The sequence below is a fragment of the Oryza glaberrima genome, chromosome 4 (genome assembly GCF_000147395.1).
Source record: "Oryza glaberrima chromosome 4, OglaRS2, whole genome shotgun sequence".
NCBI classification, from domain to species: Eukaryota; Viridiplantae; Streptophyta; class Magnoliopsida; order Poales; family Poaceae; genus Oryza; species Oryza glaberrima.
The window spans coordinates 27,621,598-27,645,413 of record NC_068329.1 but is presented as its reverse complement, the minus strand read 5'-3'; the positions used below and the strand labels follow the sequence as shown (position 1 = coordinate 27,645,413).

Here is a 23,816-nt window from a genome sequence, read left to right as displayed (position 1 = left end):
AAACTTTTATAGTTGTAAAAAAATCCCTAAAAAAATTGTAAAATATATACTATTAACATATATTTATAGTCAATTTTATTTAAACTATAAGTAGTTAAATATATTTATAATCAATTTTATCTTTTTCGTTGCAATATATTGAAGTCAAATTTGATCTTACATATTTGTGAAGTGATATATCACGTATTAATCTATTTGATAAAACTTTTTTTAAAAAAACTTTCATAACCTAACATATGCAATATGCATACAATAAGGAAACGTCTTCGATGGTCGAGAATAATTTCGCTTTTCAGCGATCAAAGCGTCAAAAGCTACACATGCACGAGCCACCCCTTTTGCCACACACAAAAGACTCCCTTCTTTTTCAACGGCCGCATGCGGACAATAATCCATTAATCCCCCCCCCCCCCCCCCCCCCCTCGCGCCGCGGCGGCTACGGGAGCAGGGCGACCCCCCTCTCCCCCGCTCCGCAACAACCGCGCGCACATGCTGCTGAGCCGATCGAGACCAACCCGGCGCCTCGTTGGCCGTGCGTTGCATTGCATTGCATCTGGGAAAAGTTGCTTCTCCTTGTATTCACTGTAGCTGACAGCAACGTCTGCGTCGGCTGCGTGTGATGAGCTCAGCGATACTGAATCAAAATGGTCGCCACTGCGCTCGCATGCAGATTGCAGAAGAATTGCCGTGCTTGTATATACTAGTACTACTGTATGTCTCTCCAGGAATCGCTGCGGCGCGCGTCACTTTCTTCCAGGCACTGAGGATTTCATCTATCTATCTATCTCCACTGCCGTCACCGTCTCGCGGCTCACCGCTTCTCTTCTCCCGGAAGGGGAGGAGAGGTCTCGAGGAGGAAGATGGGGTGGAGGATGGCGGTGAGTCGGCTCCTCCATGGCTGTGTTCTTGTGCTGCTTCTTGCAGCGGCGGTTGTTCAGGCTCAGCGGGCGGCGACGAGGACTGATCCGACTGAAGGTGAGCCTTGCTTCGGTTCTGATTTGATTTCTGAATGAAATGGAAGTTTTTTTTTTGTTTTCAGAACTACTTGTTCGTCCTGATGAAATTAGGGGCTAGGGGTGTGAAATTCCGTGGGGAACTGGCTTGACATTTGGCCGGAAAATGCCTTAGAATTCTTTTTTTTTTTTTTGGGGGGGGGGGGGGGGGGAGTTTTTGCTGTTGGAATGAATAATTTACTGGATGATCACCCATCTCTGCTTTGCTCTGTACCTCTGTTTTGATTTCGGCTGAAATTTCCCCATTCCTGCCTTCTTGAACTTGAATTGCTGAGACTCACAAAATCTGCATCATTTTACAAGACTCAGAGCATGATGATCTGTTCTTTGCGTTCTACTGTTCCAGTCAACTCTGCATGCTTCACGATCTACCATCCATCCCTATCTGTTCCAAGAAGCTATCTGTCTTCTTCGAAAAGTTTTCAGTTCACATGCCGTCATCTCGTACTAGTATTTTTTTTTCCAAAAAAGAAAAGGCTTTTAGCTTTTAGCGCAGTCACCTATTCCTGGCCGTCCGATCATCTCGGCCTGGGCCATCGGACGGTCGAGAAGTCATATGCCCCCATCACTTACTACTTGGGATGTGGTGGTGTATTTGCATTTGCAGCGGCGGCGCTGAACGCGGTGTTCGCGAAGCTAGGGCAGCAGGCGCAGTCGTCATGGAACCTCAGCGGCGACCCCTGCACCGGCCGGGCGACGGACGGCTCCGCCATCGACGACACCAGCTTCAACCCGGCCATCACCTGCGACTGCACCTTCCAGAACAGCACCATCTGCCGCATCACCAAGCTGTAAGTGTGCGCGCGCGCGAGGTGTTCGATGAATTGCCTGCCTGCTCCCCGAGTCACGCAATGCAGTGCAGCTGATGGGGTGGGTGTTTGCTGGTGCAGGAAAATATATGCCGTGGATGCGTCTGGCCAGATACCGGAAGAGCTGCGGAACCTCACGCGCTTGACCGATCTGTATGTTTAATGGGCTCTCTCTTAAGTTTTAACTTCTTTAAGTCAGATGGTATATGATCCAAAGTGTTGCATCTGAAGCACGCTTTATGTCCATATGGTTGATATGTATTGGGTGTGATGGCAAGTTCAGTTTGCCATTTGTTGTCCCATTATGCCATCAATCATTTTTTTGCCAAGTTTATGTGTTTCATTATTTCCATTGTCACCCTTACTACCTCATTCCTATAAAGTTTGGTTCGTGACTTACCATTATCTGTCAATCCGTCATAGTGGCTACTATTTCTTATAAGCTATTTTAGTAACTTCAGAAGGCATTATATACTTCTCTAAAATAGTGTTAGCTTTTACAACAGTACAACTCGGTGATAACTTAAGTTATGAAATGAATAAAACTGGAAATAAATCATTTTATAATGTTCCACGAAATTAATGTTGCTGATATCTGATCTGTTTCAGGAATTTAGGACAAAATTTATTATCAGGGCCTTTGCCATCGTTCATTGGGGAGCTGACTAATATGCAGAAAATGTGAGATTTACAACTCATAAACATCATTGCACTAAATGTTTTACTTTGGATTGACTCACACCTTTTCTCTTTTGAATATACAAGGACATTTGGCATCAATTCATTATCTGGACCTATTCCAAAGGAGCTCGGTAATCTTACGAATCTTATATCACTGTAAGAACTATATTCCATGATTTCTTGACCCTATTTCTTCATACAACTCTACCAGACTATTAATCATGAGAAAATATGTAGATCAATTTATATTCTGCACTCACGCCCTGAATTTAATAAACTGTATAAAAATCATGAGAGAAAGCACCCTTTAAATTGAGAACATATAGCAACATCCTTAAGATTGCAATATTTAAATGGACTCCAAATTGTGAGTGAATGCAGAATGACATCTTCGTTTGTTGTGCTATTCTTTTATACTGGTAGACTTGGATTGAAACTCAGTTGGAAGGCTAACTGTGCTGATAGTGTTTCGTGCTTCCTACAACATAAATTCCAATCGGTGTTTTTTTTTATTTGTGTGGCTAATATCGTTTTTTGGGTTGAATTTTCAGGGGTTTGGGCTCAAACCATTTCAATGGTTCGCTTCCTACAGAACTAGGGAACCTGATCAAACTTCAGGAACTGTGCGTTTCTATATGGGATTCTGTTTTGCTTTTTGCTTACCAAAGTACCAAACCATTCTGTTTTCTTGGACTAATAAACTAAATGTTGGGTTTCTCTTAATTGTAGGTACATTGACAGTGCTGGCTTAAGTGGTCCGTTACCATCATCATTGTCCAAGCTTACAAGAATGCAAATATTGTACGACTACAAAAAAATGTCTTCTTGTTGGCATTAATGTTCCATGCCATTAAAAATTGTTTCTTATATGTCCTTTTATTTGTTCAGGTGGGCATCAGATAACAATTTTACTGGACAAATACCAGATTATATTGGGAGCTGGAATTTGACAGACCTGTAAGATTCCTATTAGCCCCTGGTCATTCAGCAGTAATAATTTTTTAACAAATATTTAAACAATAGGGATGATGTTACATTTTTCAATTGTTTCAAATAATATGGTTATGTGTATACAGTTTTCAATAACTACCTTCAAGTTAGGCACTCAGGCTTTAAATTGAAGAGAGCTGTAGATGTGAACATGAGATGCATTTTAAGGAATAATTAACTATTTGCCACTCTTACAAGTGTCAATTAAGGATTTGCCACTAGACCCACATGTCATAGACTGCGAGTGGCAAATCCTTAATTGCCACATCTTAAAAGTGGCAAAAAGTTAAATGCTACTTGGCTCAGTGTGATTCGTGAAAGAGATATTGTTTTTTTTGTTTCTAGTGTATCTTTTTACTTGACTGCGCTGACTCACCTTATAGGGGTCTCTCTATTGGTTGAGCATTGCTAAATAATGCATCTCTCTTCTGTCACTATTCAGGAATAGATGGTTTCTAATTTTGAAAAGCATTATTCAGCTTTGAATATCTTGTACAATATTTATGTTTTCACCATGAAAGAAGTTGTATTTTAGCTTCATGAGATAGTTTTCCTTTTTTAAGCAAAGAATTGATCTGTTCCTTTTATCACTACTAGTTTAATGTATCAACAATTAAATGATGATTTGAATGACTAATTACATCTATCAATCTGTAGGCGGTTTCAAGGCAATTCTTTTCAAGGTCCAATTCCCGCTGCTCTTTCTAATCTTGTCCAATTATCAAGCTTGTAAGTGCCTAGTGCTGCCAATAAATATGGTATTCGTAATACATAAATGTAGGAGGGTAAAAGTGAATAATTGGTTTATATGGTGCAGACGAATCGGTGATATTGAAAATGGAAGCTCTTCTTCACTGGCATTCATCAGTAACATGACATCATTGAGCATCCTGTATGCATAACTTTTCATCCACTTAATTAACCAAACTAATGCTCAGAATATTAAAGTAATTTGAACCAAGCTGGTTAGATCTTATAACACATAACATTTTATTTTTTTGCAGGATTTTGAGGAACTGTAGGATATCTGATGATCTTGCATCATTAGACTTTTCAAAGTTTGCGAGTTTAAGCTTACTGTAAGCATTTTGTTTCTACTATAAATTGTAGTCAAGCATCTTTTGTGCAATATATTTTAAATGTATTGCGATGGACCATACATTGTCTAATGACTGCTTTACCCTTTTTTTTTCTTTTGGCTATTACAGGGATTTGAGTTTTAACAATATCACTGGTGAAGTACCAGCAACCCTGTTGGGTCTGAATTCTCTGAATTTCTTGTATGGATTATCTTGACTTAAAAAGCCTATTTCTTGGAGCCAAAGATGAAAGACCTATATTTATGTGTCTTGCTAATGTTTGCAAGTTTTACCTGACCAGATTTCTTGGGAATAATAGTCTTTCAGGAAGCCTTCCAACCTCAAAAGGATTTTCACTTTCAACTTTGTATGTTCATACAATCCAAGTTCGTTTTAACAACATAATGAATGTTTAATTTATTTCTAATGATGATTTGCCATTTCCCTGTTTGTAGAGATTTTTCTTACAACCAGCTCTCAGGAAACTTTCCTCCTTGGGCTAGTGATAAAAATTTGCAATTGTAAGTACCAAGTTCTGACTTTGGAAACATTGATTACTTAGCTCCAGCCAAAGTAAAGCCATGTTTTATTCCCTAAAATATAAAAGCATGTTTAACCTATGTAAGGCTTGTCATCCAGCATTTATGCGTATAGCATACACATGTGATGAGCTAGCGCATTTGGTAAATCTGAAAGCTGTATTTGGTGCATCTAGTTTATATGTCTTAACAAATTTTTGGATCTATCATCTATAGGCCACTTATGATTAAGATTCTTCATGGAAATGAGACTTCCCTTACAACTTAGAACAAAAACAAATACTTTTTTATAGCTTAAGTTTTTTCAAGCTAGACCAAACAAGCTCTAATAGAGTTCATTCTACTTAGGAATTTGGTGGCAAACAATTTTGTGATTGATAGCTCCAATAACAGGTGCGCCCATATTTCTGATTTCTCAACAAGAACTTAAGCATAATTAATAGGTTCTCTCAGCTTCTAATTTGATTCAAATTGTTGATGCTCTGCACCTGCAGTATCTTACCTTCAGGGCTGGCATGCCTTCAGAGAAATATACCCTGCTTTCTTGGTTCTCCACATTGTGAGCCTTTCACCCTTTGCAACACCATGAATATATTTAGTTGAGAAACACTAAATCTGCAATCGTGGATTCACTTAGTCAAATACTAATACTAATTGATCTAACTTGTTTACAGCTTCCTCCTTTGCCGTGAACTCTGGTAGCAATAGATTCATATCAGGCTCAGATAATTTAAGGTATGAAACTGATGGTGTCAATCTTCGAGCAGCATCATATTATGTTACAGGAGCACCAACGTGGGGTGTTAGCAACGTTGGAAAGTTCATGGACGCACCAAATGGGAATTACATAATCTACAGCTCCCGCCAGTTTCAGAACACCCTAGATTCAGAACTGTTCCAAACTTCAAGGATGTCACCATCATCCTTAAGATACTATGGTATTGGACTTGAGAATGGAAACTATACGGTCACTCTTCAATTTGCAGAGTTTGGAATCGAAGATACACAGTCTTGGAAGAGCCTAGGGAGAAGGGTTTTTGATATATATGTGCAGGTCGGTTCTTGTCTAGCTTATAAACTATTTATTTATTTATCTTACAACCAAGTCAACATTTTCTTGTTTTATTTTTTTGCAGGGTGAACGCAAGGAGAAGAACTTTGACATCAGGAAGACAGCAGGCGATAAATCTTACACTGTTGTTAAGAAGCAATACAAAGTTCCTGTGACCAAAAACTTCCTTGAGATTCACCTCTTCTGGGCTGGCAAGGGCACTTGCTGCATTCCTACTCAAGGATACTATGGGCCCACTATCTCAGCTCTGAGTGTAATCCCTGCAGGTACTCCCCTTAACTACAAATCATGGTCCCAAGATGGATTTTCTAGGATCAATTTTTGCATACCTCTGTAAGATCCCATTTTCTCTTTTCAATCTAACAAGTGTCCTTGGTTCAGATTTCACCCCTACAGTGGGTAATACAGCACAGAAAAACAAGAGTACTAGTAAAACAGGTGTAATTGTTGGAGTTGTAGTTGGTGTGATGGTTTTAGGTTTGGTAGCACTTGTTGGAATCTTTATGTGGAGACAGAAAAGGAGAAAATTATCACTGGAGCAACAAGGTACATGGCACACTAGGCTCAACAATATATCCTTGACTAGGCAAACTAGAAATTAATAAATTGATGTACATTTTTATGTTTGCAGAGCTATACAGTATTGTCGGAAGACCTAATGTATTCAGTTATAGTGAACTAAGGTCTGCAACTGAAAATTTTAGTTCCAGCAACCGCCTTGGCGAAGGAGGATATGGGGCAGTTTATAAGGTTAGTTCATCTGTAAGTACATATATATATTCGAAGTTTCGAACTTGTTATGGAATTTTACCTACGAATTAACTTATTAACATCTAGACAAGTAGCGTACAGCTAAAAAATACATATGATTGTATGAATTCATTTCTTTTATGGATAATTGGTTAGATTCTTTGTGCTTTCTATTTTTTGCACGTAAATGATGCATATTAATAAATCAGAAAAAAACATTCCAATATACCCATTACCAAATATGTTCGGCTTTGGCATTGCGATCCCTTGAACTTGCTGTTTGGTGAATGCCACATTGCAGGGCAAGTTAACTGATGGAAGGGTAGTGGCAGTGAAGCAGCTATCTCAAACATCTCATCAAGGGAAAAAACAATTTGCGACGGAGATAGAAACTATATCCCGAGTGCAACATCGTAATCTCGTGAAGTTGTATGGTTGCTGCCTTGAAGGCAATAATCCACTGCTGGTTTATGAGTACATGGAAAACGGAAGCCTTGATAAAGCATTGTTTGGTACGAGCAATTTCAGTTTGATGCAACTGATATTTTCATAATTCAGGTTTATCATAGTCTACAACCTAAAAGCTTAACCCTTCATTTGCAGGAACTGAGAAATTGACCATAGATTGGCCAGAACGTTTTGAGATATGCTTAGGCATTGCAAGAGGTCTGGCTTATCTTCATGAAGAGTCCAGCATCCGTGTTGTGCACAGGGACATCAAGGCCAGCAATGTCTTAATTGATGCCAATCTCAATCCTAAGATCTCTGATTTCGGGCTAGCCAAACTTTATGATGACAAGAAGACGCATGTCAGCACGAAGGTTGCTGGCACGTTGTAAGTACATTCCTTCTTTCCCACCTTTATGTTTACAATTTTTCATACTTATGTTGGCGGTGGCTTTTTTGGCTCTCCTTTGTCCAGCGGTTATCTTGCACCTGAGTACGCCATGAGAGGTCATATGACTGAGAAAGTTGACGTCTTTGCATTTGGCGTGGTCTTATTGGAGACTTTAGCCGGACGGCCAAACTATGATGATACGCTTGAAGAAGACAAAATTTATATTTTCGAATGGGTAAGCTTAGTACTTAGTAGCTCACTTATGAACTCTCAAGGACAAATTATAATCTGGTCTTTGTGTTATTGGCAGCATATACTCTGAATTTTTCTAGTAAACACAAGTGCCATCATCCGATTTTATGTAAACATGCAAAAATAAAATAAAATCTGGTTATGCCCCTATGATCTGATCATCTGAATACTTATCATCTCAATACATTCAGGCCTGGGAGCTGTACGAGAACAACAACCCTCTGGGCCTCGTAGACCCAAAGCTCAAGGAATTCAACCGGGAGGAGGTGCTCCGTGCCATCCGCGTCGCCCTCCTCTGCACCCAGGGCTCGCCTCACCAGCGGCCGCCAATGTCGAGGGTCGTGTCGATGCTTGCCGGCGATGTGGAGGTGCCCGATGTGCTGACAAAGCCGAGCTACATCACCGAGTGGCAGATCAAGGGTGGCAACACCAGCTTCGCCAACAGCGCCGTCAGCGGGCAGTCGAGCTCGGCGCCGGGATCGACCTCGGAGCAGCAAGGCTCGTCGTTGTTCTTGAACTCCGTCATCCCGGAAGGCCGGTGATTTTTCGCGCGGGTCTGACTTGTCATGAAGTGGCAGATGACAATCTCGTCTTGTGAATACTGTCAGTTTTGCAGCGCAGATCGCTGTCCTTATCTTGTTTCACTTTTGAGCTTATTAGCCAGCTTGCCATTTTCATGGAGATCGCTGGCACTAATTAAAAAAAGGAAAGTAAATGCCTTCAATTTTTATGGGAATTTTTAAATGTTAAAAGTTAGAATATTTTGATGATTTGGGTGATTTGGCCACACCCCAAAAGAGTTGTTATAACTTTAACTAAAAAAATCCCTGGTACTATGAACCAGCGGGATACGGTCACTTAAAAAAATAGTAATGGTCAAGCAAACAACTGAGCGCATGCGGGATAAAAAAACATTCATATTAAGTACTCCATTCAGGTTGACAAAGTATTGCCAATGTATTCTATGGTCCAAAAGTAGACCTATACCAAAATAATCGTCTTAACCGCATCAAAATTTAACAACACATAATCATCTAACGAGTTATGGTATAATCAATAGAGTTGTCGAAATCAGTAGATCAAAACCAGCTAGCAGAGCATATTTGAAAATTAATTCATATTAGCGAGAAAAAACCATTAGTATATTTCTTGCTCCAGAACCTGTCGTCCACCCCAACTCCACTAGTTATACCAGACAATTTCCCATTCAAAAGCTACTTACCCCCATCCATGACCATGAACCACCTCTTTGCCAACGCTATTTTTAGATAATTCTTTGCCAACGCTTTGACTCTTTCCCCAGTTTCCCCTCCTTTTCAACATTCGCAACCCACGTGGACAGAGACCCCTGACCCCTCCCGCTCAAAAAAAAAAAAAAAGAATACTGCAACAACCGCGCTTAGAGCAGGAACAATAGCAGGCTATAAGCCAGCTGCAAACATATTTTAAGCAGATAAATGAGGAGAGAGAAGGGGAGCGGGCTACAGATTTGTAACCAGCTGTAGCACAGACTTCAAGACGCAGTGTGTGTATGACAGGTGGGATAAGATATTAATAATGTAGTATGTAACTATTGTATGAATTAGCTATTAGATTGGCTATAGATGTATTGGAGCTAATAGTTGGCTATACTATTAAACTTGCTCTTAGAGAAAGTTTAATAGAGGAGTAAGCTGTCAACTCAAAAACCTGACAAGTATAATAAAATACTATTTCACCAAATAGCTAATCTGTACAACAATAGTCTACAAGCTGCCTCCACTCAATACCAAAACCTTTCTTTTCTTTTTTTATAGTGTCATGTCTACACGTGTCATCTTCTCATCCACAGACTACTAATCACGTGGACCCCACAACTGCATGGTCCAGTAGGAAAACGATGCTGTTGCTTTTCTTGCCTCGGCACACGCGTGGAGTCGGCAACTAATTAGAGCAAGTTCAATGGTGTAGCCAACTACTAGCTCCAATTCATCTATAGCCAATCTAATAACTAATTCATACAATAGTTGCTTACTATACTATTAATATATGGTCCCACCCGTTATACACACACTGCGTCTTGAAGTCCGTGCTGCAGCCGGCTATAGATCTGTAGCCCGCTCCTTTTCTCTCTCATCTTTTCTCTCTTTGCTTGCTCGCTGCTGTTTCTGCCCTATTTTTTTAGGGGCTTTTAACTATTTGCCACTTTTAGATTTGGCAAATAACTATTTGTCACCCCTATCTCAATGACATGTGGGTCCACATATGTCTATGACATGTGGGTCCAGTGGCAAAAAGTTAATTGCCACATCTAAATGTGGTAAATGGTTAAATATCTCAATTTTTTTATGCAGTTGACTGTTGACAGCAGCAGCGTTGCCGTTTGATGAGTACTGGTACTATACTACTATTAGCAGTACAACAATTTGGTCAGAATAGTAATGCAAGAACTGCTTACTGTGTATTGTGTGTGTGTATATTGTCTCCAGTATTCGTCGCAGCGCGCGTCCCTTGCTACGACCGACGATATCGTCGTCACCGCTTCGCTTCTCCCAGAAACGGAGAGAGGGGAGGAGGCGAGCAGAAGGCGATGAGGGTGAGCCATCTCCTCTTCCATGGCGGTGTGTTCCTGCTGCTTCTTGCAGCCGCGGTTGTTCAGGCTCAGCGGGTAGCAACGAAGACTGATCCGACTGAAGGTGAGCACGCGTGCCTGCCTGCTTCGATTCTGATTTCTGAATGAAACGGAAGTTTTTTAATTTTGTTTGTTTGTTTGAGAAGCGGTTCGTCCTGATGGAGTTAGTTGAAAATGTTGAAAATATGGTCATAATTCGACATGTTTGCTAGTTGACATGTGCAACGGAAATTGATCTAGTGAAAGTGCTAAACATGATCATGCTAATGACTACAAAAACATCATCTAGAAACATTTAACACTATAGTTAGAAATGCGATATACCTGAATAACACTCTAGCTCTGGATGAGGCATTGTTGCCTCCATTGATGTTGATGTTCTCGTCACCAATAGGAGTGCCGTTACCGCCTCCAGGTGTGCCGTTGCTGCTAGCGCCTCTATCATTTCCTCCTCCAGTAGACATGCCGTTGTAGTGGAAGTAGTCAAAGTGAACGATGCAGATGAAGAAGACGACGTCGTGCAGAACCGACGCAGCAGAGCAGTCGCGCTAGGAAGCGCTCCCCAAAAATTTGATCACCTGCCTACCCGTATAGATACTCTCCTAAACACTTGTGCACGCAAAAAGTGCTCCGAACTGGAGAAGCAGAGGTGCAACACAGGAACAGAAGAAGACATACCACCGATGATAAAATAGTGCACGTGATCATAGTTGTATTTCCTCTATCTATTGGTGTTAGGCTTATATAGTGCATGAGTGGTGGTGGGCTTATATAATACATGAGGGGGAGATGAATCAATTTGGGTCCTTTGATAATCAAATCGGATTGAATCGTTTATCCATTGTGAGGTCTATCGGTGATGGGCTTATATAGTATAGTTCGTGAGGGGGAGAGGAATCAATTAGGGTCCTTCGATAAGTTTATCTGTTGTTCAAGGTCTATCGATGGTGGGCTTATATAGTGCGTGAATCAATTCGGTGGTGGGATTATATAATGCATGAATTAATTCGGTGGTGGGCTTACATAGTGTGTGAGGGGAAGAGGAATCAATTCGGGTTTGAATCGTTTAACCGTTGTTCGAGTAACAGTCGAATCTTCTGATCGCCCTCGCCCTGGCCTGACTCGGCGCGCATGTGCGGTAGTCCCACCACAATCTCAACCGGTCAACAAGTGCTCTCCAGTAGTAATAATTTATTTAAGTTGAGATCTTTCCATATAAATTTTTAATGTGGTATTAATCCCTTAACACTAATTATAATCCCATAAAATTTATTAGGAATAAATTAGGCCTACCCCATTTATTCTAACATGATTCCGTCTTCAAATTTAAGAGGGGAAAATCCGCATTTTCGGGAGTCTTTGCCTTGAGATTCTTGTTTTTGGGGATTTTTGTTGCTGTTGCTGTAGCCTGTCAGGAATGAATAATCGCTTGATGATAATCCATCTCTGCTTTGCTACGTTTGGCTTGTGCTGAAGATTTTTACGTTGTATTGAGTTGTTGAGCTTGAATTGATGCTTGCCATGAGAACACCTGCATCCTAATTTTGAAGCCTGCAACTCTGCAAGGTGCAAGCATGATGATCCTGTTCTTGAGCTGTACTGTTCCAAGTTCGCTATCTTTCTCCTTCCAAAAAAAAATTCAGTTCACACGCCGTCGTCACCGATCGACATGATTTTTTTTTAATTATTGGCCACCTTCGTTTTTAAGTCTGAAACCATGCTTGTTCAAGCCGAGCCATTTCGGCGTGTTGACCTACTCCTGGCCGACCGATTTTCTCGGCCTAGACCATTGTAGACCATCGGACGGTGAAGGAGTTCCAAGGATATGCTGATAGTTATAGCGTGGATAGTTACTTGGTTTGGTGTGGTGGTGTTTTGGGAGATGGATTCTAATAACTGAGTGTACGTCCACCCGTTTATTACATATCAATTAGATGGTTGCGAAATTTTTTTAAAAAAATTTGGCAAGATAGATAAATATGTAATATATCATTACACAAATATCAAATTCAACTTCTATAACTTGTAACAAAAATAACAAATTTAATTATAAATATACATATAGTAATTTAAGTTTTGTTTGTTATTTTTATTATAATTTGTAGAAGTTGAATTTTAAATTGCATGTTTGTGGATTGATATATTACATATTAATCTATCTTGTTATTTTTTAAATTTTTTATAACCATTTAGATGACATGTAATAAATGTGTGGACGTTCACTCAGCTGTTAAACAGTTTTCCCGTGTGTTTTGCATTTGCAGCGGCGGCGCTGAACGCGGTGTTCGCGAAGCTCGGGCAGCAAGCGGCGGCGTCATGGAACCTCAGCGGCGACCCGTGCACCGGCGCGGCGACGGACGGCACCGACTTCTCCGACCAGAACACCACCGCGATCAAGTGCGACTGCTCCGACCAGAACAACACCGTGTGCCATATCACTAGGCTGTAAGTGTTCCCACGGTTTGGCACCCCTCTCTCTCTAGTCTCTCCACGTACACGAGGTGTTCGGTGGATTGCCTAGCTTGCGATGCGAACACAATTCTTTTGATGCTCTCTTGACAGTTCCAACTGCAAAGCGTCGATCGGATGACTCGGTGGTTTGTCCTCTTGTCTGGCCAATATGGTCAGCGACAAATTGAGAAGGCGAAAGCTAATGCTTTGCGTGTTGATGATGCAGGAAGATATATGCCAGAGATGCAGTTGGCCAGATACCAGAAGAGCTGCAGAACCTCAAGCACCTAACCCATCTGTATGACCTCTCAGCTTTCTTACCTTAGTGGTGTAAAAGATGGAATATGGTGTTCGAACGAATAGGATATACCGTCAGGCAATTTATCAGAATATGGCCAACGATTAATCGGAGTTATATGGTAGACATTCACACTATATTTACATATTGATAGTTTTCATGGTTCTGGACATATTGGAACACACTCTGATATCAAAATAACAAAAATGTCATTATATTGCTGTTTTGATCATAATCCTAAACTATAATGTTGTTAGTAACTCATATGTCGTGGAGTGGTCATTTCACGCATATGCTTGATTAGTTTTGGGATTTTTCTTTTTTGTCCAGAAACCTTGGGATAATTTGCTGTGTGATAGTGCATTGTGCATATAATTCTAGTTTTTGCCAAAATATAGACGTTCTTGATTTACTATTCCCATCAGGACTTACTTCGTTAGAGGATTTCTACATAGTCCAGTTGGTGTTTACAGAATCACCATCATATTTCATAGTGGCTATAACTTAAAAAGGTTCAGCAACGCCTTTTTGTGTTTTTCTCTTTTTTCAGAGTGTTTCTTTGTGAAGCGCTCTGCTGTACATATTTTCTCTTCTTCTTAATGAAATGAAACGCGTGGCTCTTGCATTTTCGAGAAAAAAAAACTTGAAAAGGTGTTATGGAACTTACAACTCAACCAATCATCTATACTCAAAACTCATCTCTTTCAGAAATTCAACAAAACATGTTGTAAATATCTGATTTGGTCAAGTTTCAGGAATTTATCACAAAATGTTTTGGCAGGGCCTATACCGTCATTCATTGGGGAGTTGACTAATATGCAATACATGTGAGATATATAACTCAAAACATAATTACATTAAATGCATTTGTTTTGCAATAAGTCTCACATTTTTCTCCCTTCAACACACTAGGACTTTTGGCATCAATGCATTATCTGGACCTATTCCAAAGGAGCTCGGTAACCTTACAAATCTCATATCACTGTAAGAACTGTATTTACATTATTTCGTGGACGTAATTCATCATACAACTCTACTATCATGAAATGCTTATAATGTAAAAATCATTAAAGAAGCAGTGAAGCACAGCATAATTGTGAATATATGCCAATTTCCTCATGTTTATGCTATTCAATTAAGGATTCCAAAATATTGAGCCGGAGAGCAAATAGCATATTCATTTTTGCAACATTCTTTTATTTGGGTATTGGAGTTGGACTCAGTTGGAAGAATAGCTATGCTGACAGTGTTATTTCTTCATAGAATATAAATTCCAATACAACTTTATGTGGCTGACATGGAATTTTTTTGGGGTTTATCTTCAGGGGTTTTGGCTCAAACAATTTTAGTGGCTCCCTTCCTTCAGAAATGGGAAACCTATTCAAACTTGAGGAATTGTGCGTTTAACTAATTATTTGTCGCTATGTTTTTTTTTTATCGAACCATTTTATTTTCTTGGACTACTGAGCCTAACGTGTTCTGCTATTTGCATCTCTCAATTGCAGGTATATTGACAGTGCTGGCTTAAGTGGAGCACTACCATCATCGTTTGCCAATCTTACAAGAATGAAAATATTGTATAGACCTTTCAAAAGACATGTTCTTGTTGACATTAATGTCAGATTCCATGATATCTTATGTCATGTGTATCCTTTTACTTGTTCAGGTGGGCATCGGATAATAATTTTACTGGACAAATACCAGATTACATTGGGAGCTGGAATTTAACAGACCTGTAAGTTTGCTGTTAGCCTCTCTATATTGTACAGTAATTTATTTTTTTAAGATGAAATCAATGAACACAAAGGGGAGTTAAAAACTTTTCATATAATTCTAAAGAATATGGGTACAGTTTGCTATAGTTTTACACTGAGCTTTAGTTTGAGAGAGAAAGACTAGATTTAAGGTAACACAAAAAGTCTTTACTGGTATTTCATACTTGACCTTGGGTGTGTTGAATCGCCTGAGATCTCTTTATTTAATAAATAAATCCTCAATAATGCATCTTGCTGACTCACCATCCATGAAGAGATTGATGCTAGTTTTGAATAAGGCACTAGTGTTAGTAAGCATTGATTCTGTTTATATCATTTCTATTTACACTGGAAAAGAAGTTGTGCTTTAGCTACGTAAGTTTGCCCTTTTTTCTTAGCACTACTAGTTTAATTTGCCACTGAATAAATGATAATTTAAATTAACAAACTACTCTTTCTACATCTATGAATCTCTAGGCGGTTGCAAGGGAATTCTTTTCAAGGTCCACTTCCAGCCACTCTTTCTAATCTTGTCCAATTAACAAACTTGTAAGTGCCTACTGCTGGCAAGAATGTTTATACATCGTTCTTAAATATCAAAGGTTTCATCAAGGGAAACATTAACAACCTATTTCTGTGGTGCAGACGAATTGGCGACATAGCAAGCGGAATCTCCTCTTCACTGGCATTCATCAGTAGCATGACATCTTTGAATACACTGTATGCAAAAATTTTGTTCACTTTCACGATTCAAACTACGGTTCAGATTTTAATGTAGTTCAAACCAAATTGTTAAATACTATAATTAAATAGCATCATTGTTTGCAGGATTTTGAGGAACTGTATGATATCTAATAGTCTTGAATCTATAGACTTCTCAAAATATGCAAGTTTAACCTTACTGTAAGTATTTTATATTTATAGTAAACAATAGGCAAGTGTATTTTGTCCAAGATATTAGACGAATTGCTGTGGATCAAGCACTGACCTCTGGCCATTCTCAATATTTTTTAATATTACAGGGATTTCAGTTTTAACAATATCACTGGCCCAATACCGCAAGCCCTGTTGAATCTGAATTCACTCAACTATTTGTACGGATTATCTTTCTTTCCAAGCTTATTTCTTGGAATAGAAGGGTTATTTGTTTATCTAGCTAATGCTTGCAAATTTTGTATGATCAGATTTCTTGGGAATAATAGTCTTACAGGAAAACTTCCAACATCAATAGGACGTTCGTTCAGAGTTTTGTATGTTCATATGATTCATTTATTGTAACAACAAAATGTGTTTGATTTATTTCTAATGATGATTTGGCATTTTATTTTCTGCAGAGATTTTTCTTACAACCAGCTTTCAGGATATCTCCCTTCTTGGGTTAGTGGGAAAGATTTACAATTGTAAGTACCAACTTCTGAAACCTCCATTAACTAACTAACTTCAGCCAAATTGAGGGCATGTTTGGCCTATTATTAGGCTTTTGAACTGGCGTATTAGGATTACTTTTGATGCATTTGCTTATAGGTCTTCACAAAGTTGTTGGATCTATAATGTCATCTGTGATTCAGATTCTTCTGTTAAGGGTATACTTTCAGATTATAAGTTATTTTGACTTCGTTCAAAGTCAAACTACTTTAAATTTAACCAAGTTTAAAGACAAATATAGTGATATTTACAACACCAAATTAGTTTCATTGAATCTATAATTGAATACATTTTTTATAATATATTTATCTTGGTTGAAAATGTTACTACTTTTTTTATAAACTTGATCAAACATAGAGGAGTTTGACTTTGACCAAAGTCAAAACGACTTATAATCTAAAACAAAGGGAGTTGATACTAACTATTACTCCCTCCATCCTAAGATATAACAACTTTTACCCCCTCAGGATTTGTCCCAAAATATAATAACTTCTCCACCAACATTTTCTTCCCAACAAATCACAACCCTCCATTATTCACTTTCCCCACCTACCTCCACTACTTATCCAATCACAACCCTGCACTATTCACTTCTACCTACTTTTTTAATAACCATGTCCAACTCTAAAACTTGTTATATTCAGGGACAGAGGGAGTAAGAGGTATTTTGGGGATTTCCTCATCTCTGTTATACGGAGTACAACACATATTTGCCTTTTAGGTTTAGGTGAATGCAAAATTTAAATTCTCAATTTAACTCTTCTTCACTAAACTTAGATTAAATTTCACTTTGGGTCATCAGATGTTCAGATTTGGTCTACCCTTTAACCAATGTTTTTACTTTGGATCAGATAATCTTACCTTTGCTGTAATAGTTCAATTCCCAATTAACTCTTCTTCACTAAATTTAAAGTAAATTTCACTTTAGGCCACCTTTTATTACCAAGTGTTTTATTTTATACTACCCTTTAACCAATGTTTTCATTTTTCCTAGATAATCTTATCTTTGTTGTACTTTGGACTACTCTAACTCTCTTCATATGAACATCCGGTACGCCGGCTCTGATTTGTCACTAAACTCCCACCGCTTTGTATAGATAATTTATTTGACATATCACAAGTTTGATGTGCATAAACAAAAGGGTGATTCAAAATGACACAAAGATAAGATTATCCAAATTAAAGTAAAATTATTGATTAGAATGCGATTCGAAACAGAACACCGGTAATAAAGGTACCCAAAGTGAAATTTTAGGGGTTGTTTGGTTAAGTACCACACATTACCACACCACATGTTAGGCATGCCACATATTGTTAGCTTAACGTTTGGTTGCTTATTTCAGTTATGGCAAGCCACACTTTTTTTTTCTGTAGTCCTACATGTCATATACTTATTTTCTAGACAAACATTGCACACCTATGGCAAATTGAGTTGTGGCAATGTTAGGCAACAACCAAAGTTGCTTTCCTAAGATCGCCGATCTCCAACATCGCCGGCATGGCTCCCCGCCGGCGAGCGATCGTCGTCGTCGTCCATCCTCGCCGTGCACCATCACCAGGCCATCTCCCTTCGCCGGTCACATCTTCAGGTCATCCCCGGCCACATCGGTCGTTGCCGGGGCTCAACATTACCGGATCCAGCGTCGCCCAGCCATCCCCGGCCGGATCTGCAGCCGTCCGTCCTCCTCGTCCGTCAGCCGCCGGTTGCTCGCGGATCCGAGGACACCGCTCTTCTCCGCCGGGCAGCCGCCGTCCATCGCCGTCCGGTCGCAGCGCTCGTCGATCTGTGCAGCAGCAGCAAAATGTTCGTCGTCTTCGTGTTCATCAAATCAAGCAGCAGCACGTCGTCCATCTGAGCATCGAGAAGCAGCAGCAGTAGCAGACTAGCAGTCGTATCTCTTCAAGCAGCAAACAACGAGCAGCAGCAACAGCAGCTCTTCGTATCCCTTCCAGATCCAGCTCCAATCGTCGTCGGTCTCGTCGCCCATCACTGTGAGCCGCCGCCTCCATCGCCGGCCAACCCATCCTCTCCATCGTTGTCCCATGCTCCCGCCGCGGATCTTGTCAATGCCTTCTCTGTTGCTCTGCTGATTTCGTGGATTTTGTTGTTTTTGGCAATTGGTCTGCAGCTCTTTTCCAAAACCTCAATCAGGAACGCATCAAACTGCCATGGTGCTCGTCCAGTCGTCCTCCTCAAAATGCTGCTGCCAGAAAATCAGTAAGCGTGCACTTGTTTGCCATGGATCTAGAGTGCATGCTTGCTAGTGCTAGCTAGTTTAGTTTGCACCTGTCAGTACCACTGTCCACTGAACTAGTAGCTGCAACTTGCAAATGGTTATTAGTTTAGTTAGTTGCAATGGTCTCAATTGGGAGTATAGTCCATGTCCATCTGAGATATGCATCACGTGTTCTTCCACAGGTGTCCAGTGTCCACTGCCGTGCTACTGTCGTCTACTAGTTCAACTCCTTTGTTATCCATTGAGTTCACCAAAGTCTATTGCATATCATCAATTCATCGAAGTCATTCCTGTCAATCACCATCATCGTCATCACCTTATCATCATCAATGTCCTATCATCATCGCTAACTCCCTGTCGGAGTTGGTATATCACGTCACCAGCTTCCCGTCGAAGTTGGTATCATCATCATTCAGTGAAGGTCCGAAGAACAGTTTGTGAATGGCCTTCATCATCATCGTCATTGTCTCTGAATCAATGAAGAGCCAAAGAACAATTTGTGAGGGCTTTTTGTACTGAGGGCTGAAGAATAGTTTGTGAAGGCGCAAGATCCACTTCACATCATCAATGCAATAGTTTGTTAAGGGTATAGATGTTAAGGGGTATTTTGGGGATTTTCCAATCTCTTCTGTACAACATACATTTGCCTTTTGGGCCTAGGTCAATGCAATAGTTCAATCCCCAATTTATCTCTTCTGCAGCATCTTCATGGAAATGAGAATTAACCTTACTACTTAGCACAGAAACAAATCCATTTTTGTAGCTTAAGTTTATGTTTGTTCAAGCTAGACTAGACAATATCTAAATATTGCTATGGAAACATGAAGTATAAGAACCCTTTTAATTTTTGATACTGTTCATTCTACCTAGGAATTTGGTGGCAAACAATTTTGTGGACAATGAATTAAATAATAGGTGCGTCCATTTTCTCCTCAATATCGCAAGTATAATCAATAGATTCTCACAGCTTCTAGTTTGGATTCAAAATGTTGATCTTTTGCATCTGCAGTATCTTACCTTCAATGCAGTACCTGAACTGCCTTCAGAGAAGTACACCCTGTTTTCTTGGTTCTCCAAAGAGTGAGCCTTTCAACCCTCAATATCAAGAATATGCTTACTTGAGAAACACCATTTACTTAGAACATTAGTAAATGCTAATACTAATTGATGTAACTTGCCTGCAGCTGCCTCCTTCGCTGTGAACTGTGGTGGCCCTCTCACCTCAGGCTCAGATAATTTGCGGTATCAAAGTGATGAAGTCAATCTTGGAGATGCATCATATTATATTACAGGAGAACCAACATGGGGTGTTAGCACTGTTGGAAGGTTCATGGATGCATCAAATGGAGGTTACACAATCCGCAGCTCACGCCAGTTTCAGAACACATTAGATTCAGAAATGTTCCAAAATACAAGGACGTCAGCATCATCTTTAAGATACAGTCACTCTTCAATTTGCAGAGTTTGGGTTTGAAGACACACAGTCTTGGAAAAGCCTAGGGAGAAGGGTTTTTGATATATATCTCCAGGTTGGTTCTTGCGTAGCTAGCTGATAAGCTATACCTTTTGATTTAACTTGTAATCAAGTTGAGATTTTCTTTTGTCTTGTTTTTGTTGTAGGGTGAACGTAAGGAGCAGAATTTTGACATCAGGAAGGCAGCAGGTGATAAATCTTACACTGTTGTTAAGAGGTCATATAAAGTTCCTGTGACCAAAAACTTCGTTGAGATTCATCTATTCTGGGCTGGCAAGGGTACTTGCTGCATTCCTACTCAAGACAATTATGGGCCCTCTATCTCGGCTCTGAGTTTAATCCCTGCAGGTACTCCTCTGAACAACAATTCATGGTTCCATTTTGAAAACAATGTATTTTCAGTGATCAACTATTGAGTTTCATTGTAGGCCTTCATTGTAAGATAACATTTTATTCTAACAAATGGACTTCTTTTCAGATTTCACCCCGACGGTTAGTACTAGCATTTCACCAGAAGGAAACAATAATACTAGTAAAGCAGGTGTGAGTACTAGTAAAGCAGGTGTAATTGTTGGAGTTGTAGTTGGTGTAACAATTTTAGGTTTGATAGCACTTGCTGCAATTTTGATATGGAGGCAGAACAGGAGAAAGAGAAAGTTATCATTGGAGCAACAAGGTACAGGACCACTAGGTTCAACCGAGTAAATGGGAAGCTCATAAAGTGATGTATCTTTTTATGTTTGCAGAGTTGTACAGTATTGTTGGAAGACCCAATGTAATCAGTTATGGTGAGCTAAGGTCCGCAACTGAAAATTTTAGTTCCAGCAACCTTCTTGGTGAAGGAGGATACGGGGCAGTCTATAAGGTAATTTCATCTATAGCATATAGATTGTGAGTTATGACATTTTTTCAATGAAGTTATTAACTTATAAACATCTAGACGAGTAGTATATTGCAAAAAAGCTGCATATGACTGTGTCAGTTCCTTTTCTTTTATGTATTATTACTGATTATATTCGTTTTCCATTCTATTTATTCACATAAATGATGCATATTCATAAAATGGGAATGCATATACCACCGTATCCATTACAAAAGATGTTCTTTTAGAAACATTACAAAAGACGTTTGACATTGCAGTACCTGAAACTTGCATTTTTGGTGAATGCCACCTTGCAGGGTAAGTTAACTGATGGAAGGGTAGTGGCAGTGAAGCAGCTATCTCAAACATCTCATCAAGGGAAAGTGCAATTTGCAGCTGAAATACAAACTATATCCTGAGTGCAACACCGTAATCTTGTGAAGTTGTATGGTTGTTGCCTTGAAAGGAATAACCCACTTTTGGTTTATGAGTACATGGATAATGGAAGCCTTGATAAAGCACTGTTTGGTACAAGTTATTTCAATTTGATGCAACTGGTATTCTGGGAACTTGGATTTATCGTAGTCTATAGAGACCTAAAAGTTCAATCCTACATTTGCAGGAACTGGGAAGTTGAACATAGATTGGCCAGCACGCTTTGGGATATGCTTAGGCATTGCAAGAGGTCTGGCCTATCTTCATGAAGAGTCCAGTATCCGTGTTGTGCACAGGGACATCAAGGCCAGTAATGTCTTACTTGACGCTTATCTCAATCCTAAGATCTCAGATTTTGGGCTAGCTAAACTTTATGATGACAAGAAGACGCATGTTAGCACAAAAGTTGCTGGTACCTTGTAAGTTCATTCCATCTTTCGCACCTTCATGTTTACAAATTATTTTCGTACCTGTGCTAACGGGATTTATGGCTTTTCTTTTATCTAGTGGTTATCTTGCACCTGAGTATGCTATGAGAGGTCGTCTGACCGAGAAAGTTGATGTCTTTGCATTTGGCGTGGTCTTATTGGAGACTTTAGCTGGCCGACCAAACTATGATGATGCTCTTGAAGAAGACAAGATTTATATTTTCGAATGGGTAAGCTCAGTACAGTAGCTCATGATTAAATCTTAACCAATGTAAAGAAGATATAATAATGGTCTCTCTGCTTTTTTCAATTGATATTTGTGCTATTGACAGAATATACTTCAATATTTTCTACTAAAGATTGGCAATACTCCCACCGTCTCAAAATATAGCAATTTATAGCATCTAAATTTATCCTAAAATATAATCAATTCTCCACCTACATTCTTTTCCCAACCAAAAACAACATTTCACTATTTAGTTTCCCTACTTACATTGTTACTCTCAACCAATCATATTTTTTTCCTATTTAATTTCACCAACTTCCTTAATACATGCGTCCAATTCTAAATTTTCTTATATTTTAGGACTGAGGTAGCAAGCATTGAACACACTTCTCATCATATGGTTTTATCGAAACAAGCAACATTTATCTGATTTTGTCCCCACGATCTGAATACTGACCGTCTCAATACTTTCAGGCCTGGGAGCTGTACGAGAACAACTACCCTCTGGGCGTCCTAGACCCAAGGCTCACAGAATACAACGGTGAGGAGGCGCTCCGGGCCATCCGCGTCGCCCTCCTCTGCACCCAGGGCTCACCTCACCAGCGGCCGTCCATGTCGAGGGTCGTAACGATGCTCGCCGGCGACGTCGAGGTGCCCGAGGTGGTGACGAAGCCGAGCTACATCACGGAGTGGCAGATCAAGGGCGGCAACACCAGCTTCATGGGCAGCGACGTCAGCTGGCGGTCGAGCTCGGCGCCGAGGGAGATCATCTCGCCGCAGGATTCGTCGCCGTTCTTGAGCTCCGTGGAGTAGGGAGAGGTATGGTGATTTCGCGCTGCGCTCAGGTGCTTCATTCATCGGATTTAACTTGTCCTGAGAGTGGCACACGATCTTATTGTGTGTGCATGTTCTTCCAAACTGTGTCGCGTAAGGTGCATATTCGAAGTACTCCCTTTATTCTCTTTTGATCATCATATTTGTTCCATGCAGCAAGACCAAAGAGAGAGAAACACATATTTAACTTGCATGCGAGAAACACATCACCATATTTAACTATCATATTTAACTATTGTATGAATAAGCGATTAGATTGTCTATAGATGATTTGGAGCTAGTAGTTGGCAGCTTGCATCGGCAACGAGGAAAGGGAGAGAGATGAGGAAGGGAGAAAAGATGAGAGGGGGACAATGTGGGTCCCATTGTAATATTTTTTTTATTTTTATCGGACACTCACTGACATGTGGGTCCTAACTTTTTTTTTACTATAAATGATACGTCAACGCTACGTGAGACGAGGACCCAACCACATAGGTGTCACATAGAAGAAACAACTATCTAAACTATCGTTGGACCATTTGCACTGATTTTGGGAGTTGATGGACACTGGCCAACCCCTCCTTCCCATTCCTGGCATGCAAAACAAAGTTTATATTATTACATGATTAATTAAGTATTAACAATCTTTTTTTTAAAAAAATGGATTAATATATTTTTTTAAACAACTTTCATATAGAAATTTTTTTTTTTTGTAAAAATTACATCATTTAGTAGTTTGAAAAGCATGCGCGCGGAAAACGAGAGAGTTTGGTTTG

The 23,816-nt window shown here is 39.8% G+C and overlaps 2 protein-coding genes across 3 annotated transcripts; one reads left to right on the top strand and one right to left on the bottom strand.

Moving 5' to 3' along the window:
- The first annotated feature begins 450 nt into the window (after nucleotides 1–450).
- LOC127772267 (probable LRR receptor-like serine/threonine-protein kinase At1g56140) lies at nucleotides 451–23,527 on the top strand. Of its 2 annotated transcripts, none has more exons than XM_052298285.1 (24): nucleotides 451–975; nucleotides 1,621–1,804; nucleotides 1,904–1,975; nucleotides 2,432–2,503; nucleotides 2,588–2,659; nucleotides 3,055–3,126; nucleotides 3,233–3,304; nucleotides 3,392–3,460; nucleotides 4,151–4,222; nucleotides 4,311–4,385; nucleotides 4,498–4,572; nucleotides 4,702–4,773; nucleotides 4,874–4,939; nucleotides 5,028–5,093; nucleotides 5,460–5,504; nucleotides 5,606–5,670; nucleotides 5,786–6,165; nucleotides 6,248–6,449; nucleotides 6,565–6,729; nucleotides 6,815–6,933; nucleotides 7,235–7,445; nucleotides 7,537–7,768; nucleotides 7,856–8,006; nucleotides 8,215–8,747. In XM_052298285.1, the coding sequence occupies exons 1-24, from the start codon at nucleotides 861–863 to the stop codon at nucleotides 8,563–8,565; spliced, it is 3,075 nt and encodes a 1,024-aa protein (XP_052154245.1). In that variant the 5' UTR covers nucleotides 451–860; the 3' UTR covers nucleotides 8,566–8,747. The 2 variants fall into 2 exon arrangements, with proteins under 2 accessions (XP_052154245.1, XP_052154246.1); XM_052298286.1 differs by lacking the exon at nucleotides 8,215–8,747 and adding an exon at nucleotides 22,699–23,527 and having other exon boundaries at nucleotides 453–975.
- On the bottom strand, nucleotides 8,626–11,198 carry LOC127772272 (uncharacterized). The gene is made up of 3 exons (XM_052298292.1): nucleotides 10,959–11,198; nucleotides 10,461–10,734; nucleotides 8,626–8,715 (listed from the first exon to the last, which is right to left on the bottom strand). Exons 1-3 carry the CDS (start codon nucleotides 11,096–11,098, stop codon nucleotides 8,698–8,700), a joined length of 432 nt encoding a protein of 143 aa, XP_052154252.1. The 5' UTR covers nucleotides 11,099–11,198; the 3' UTR covers nucleotides 8,626–8,697.
- Nucleotides 23,528–23,816: the final 289 nt, after the last annotated feature.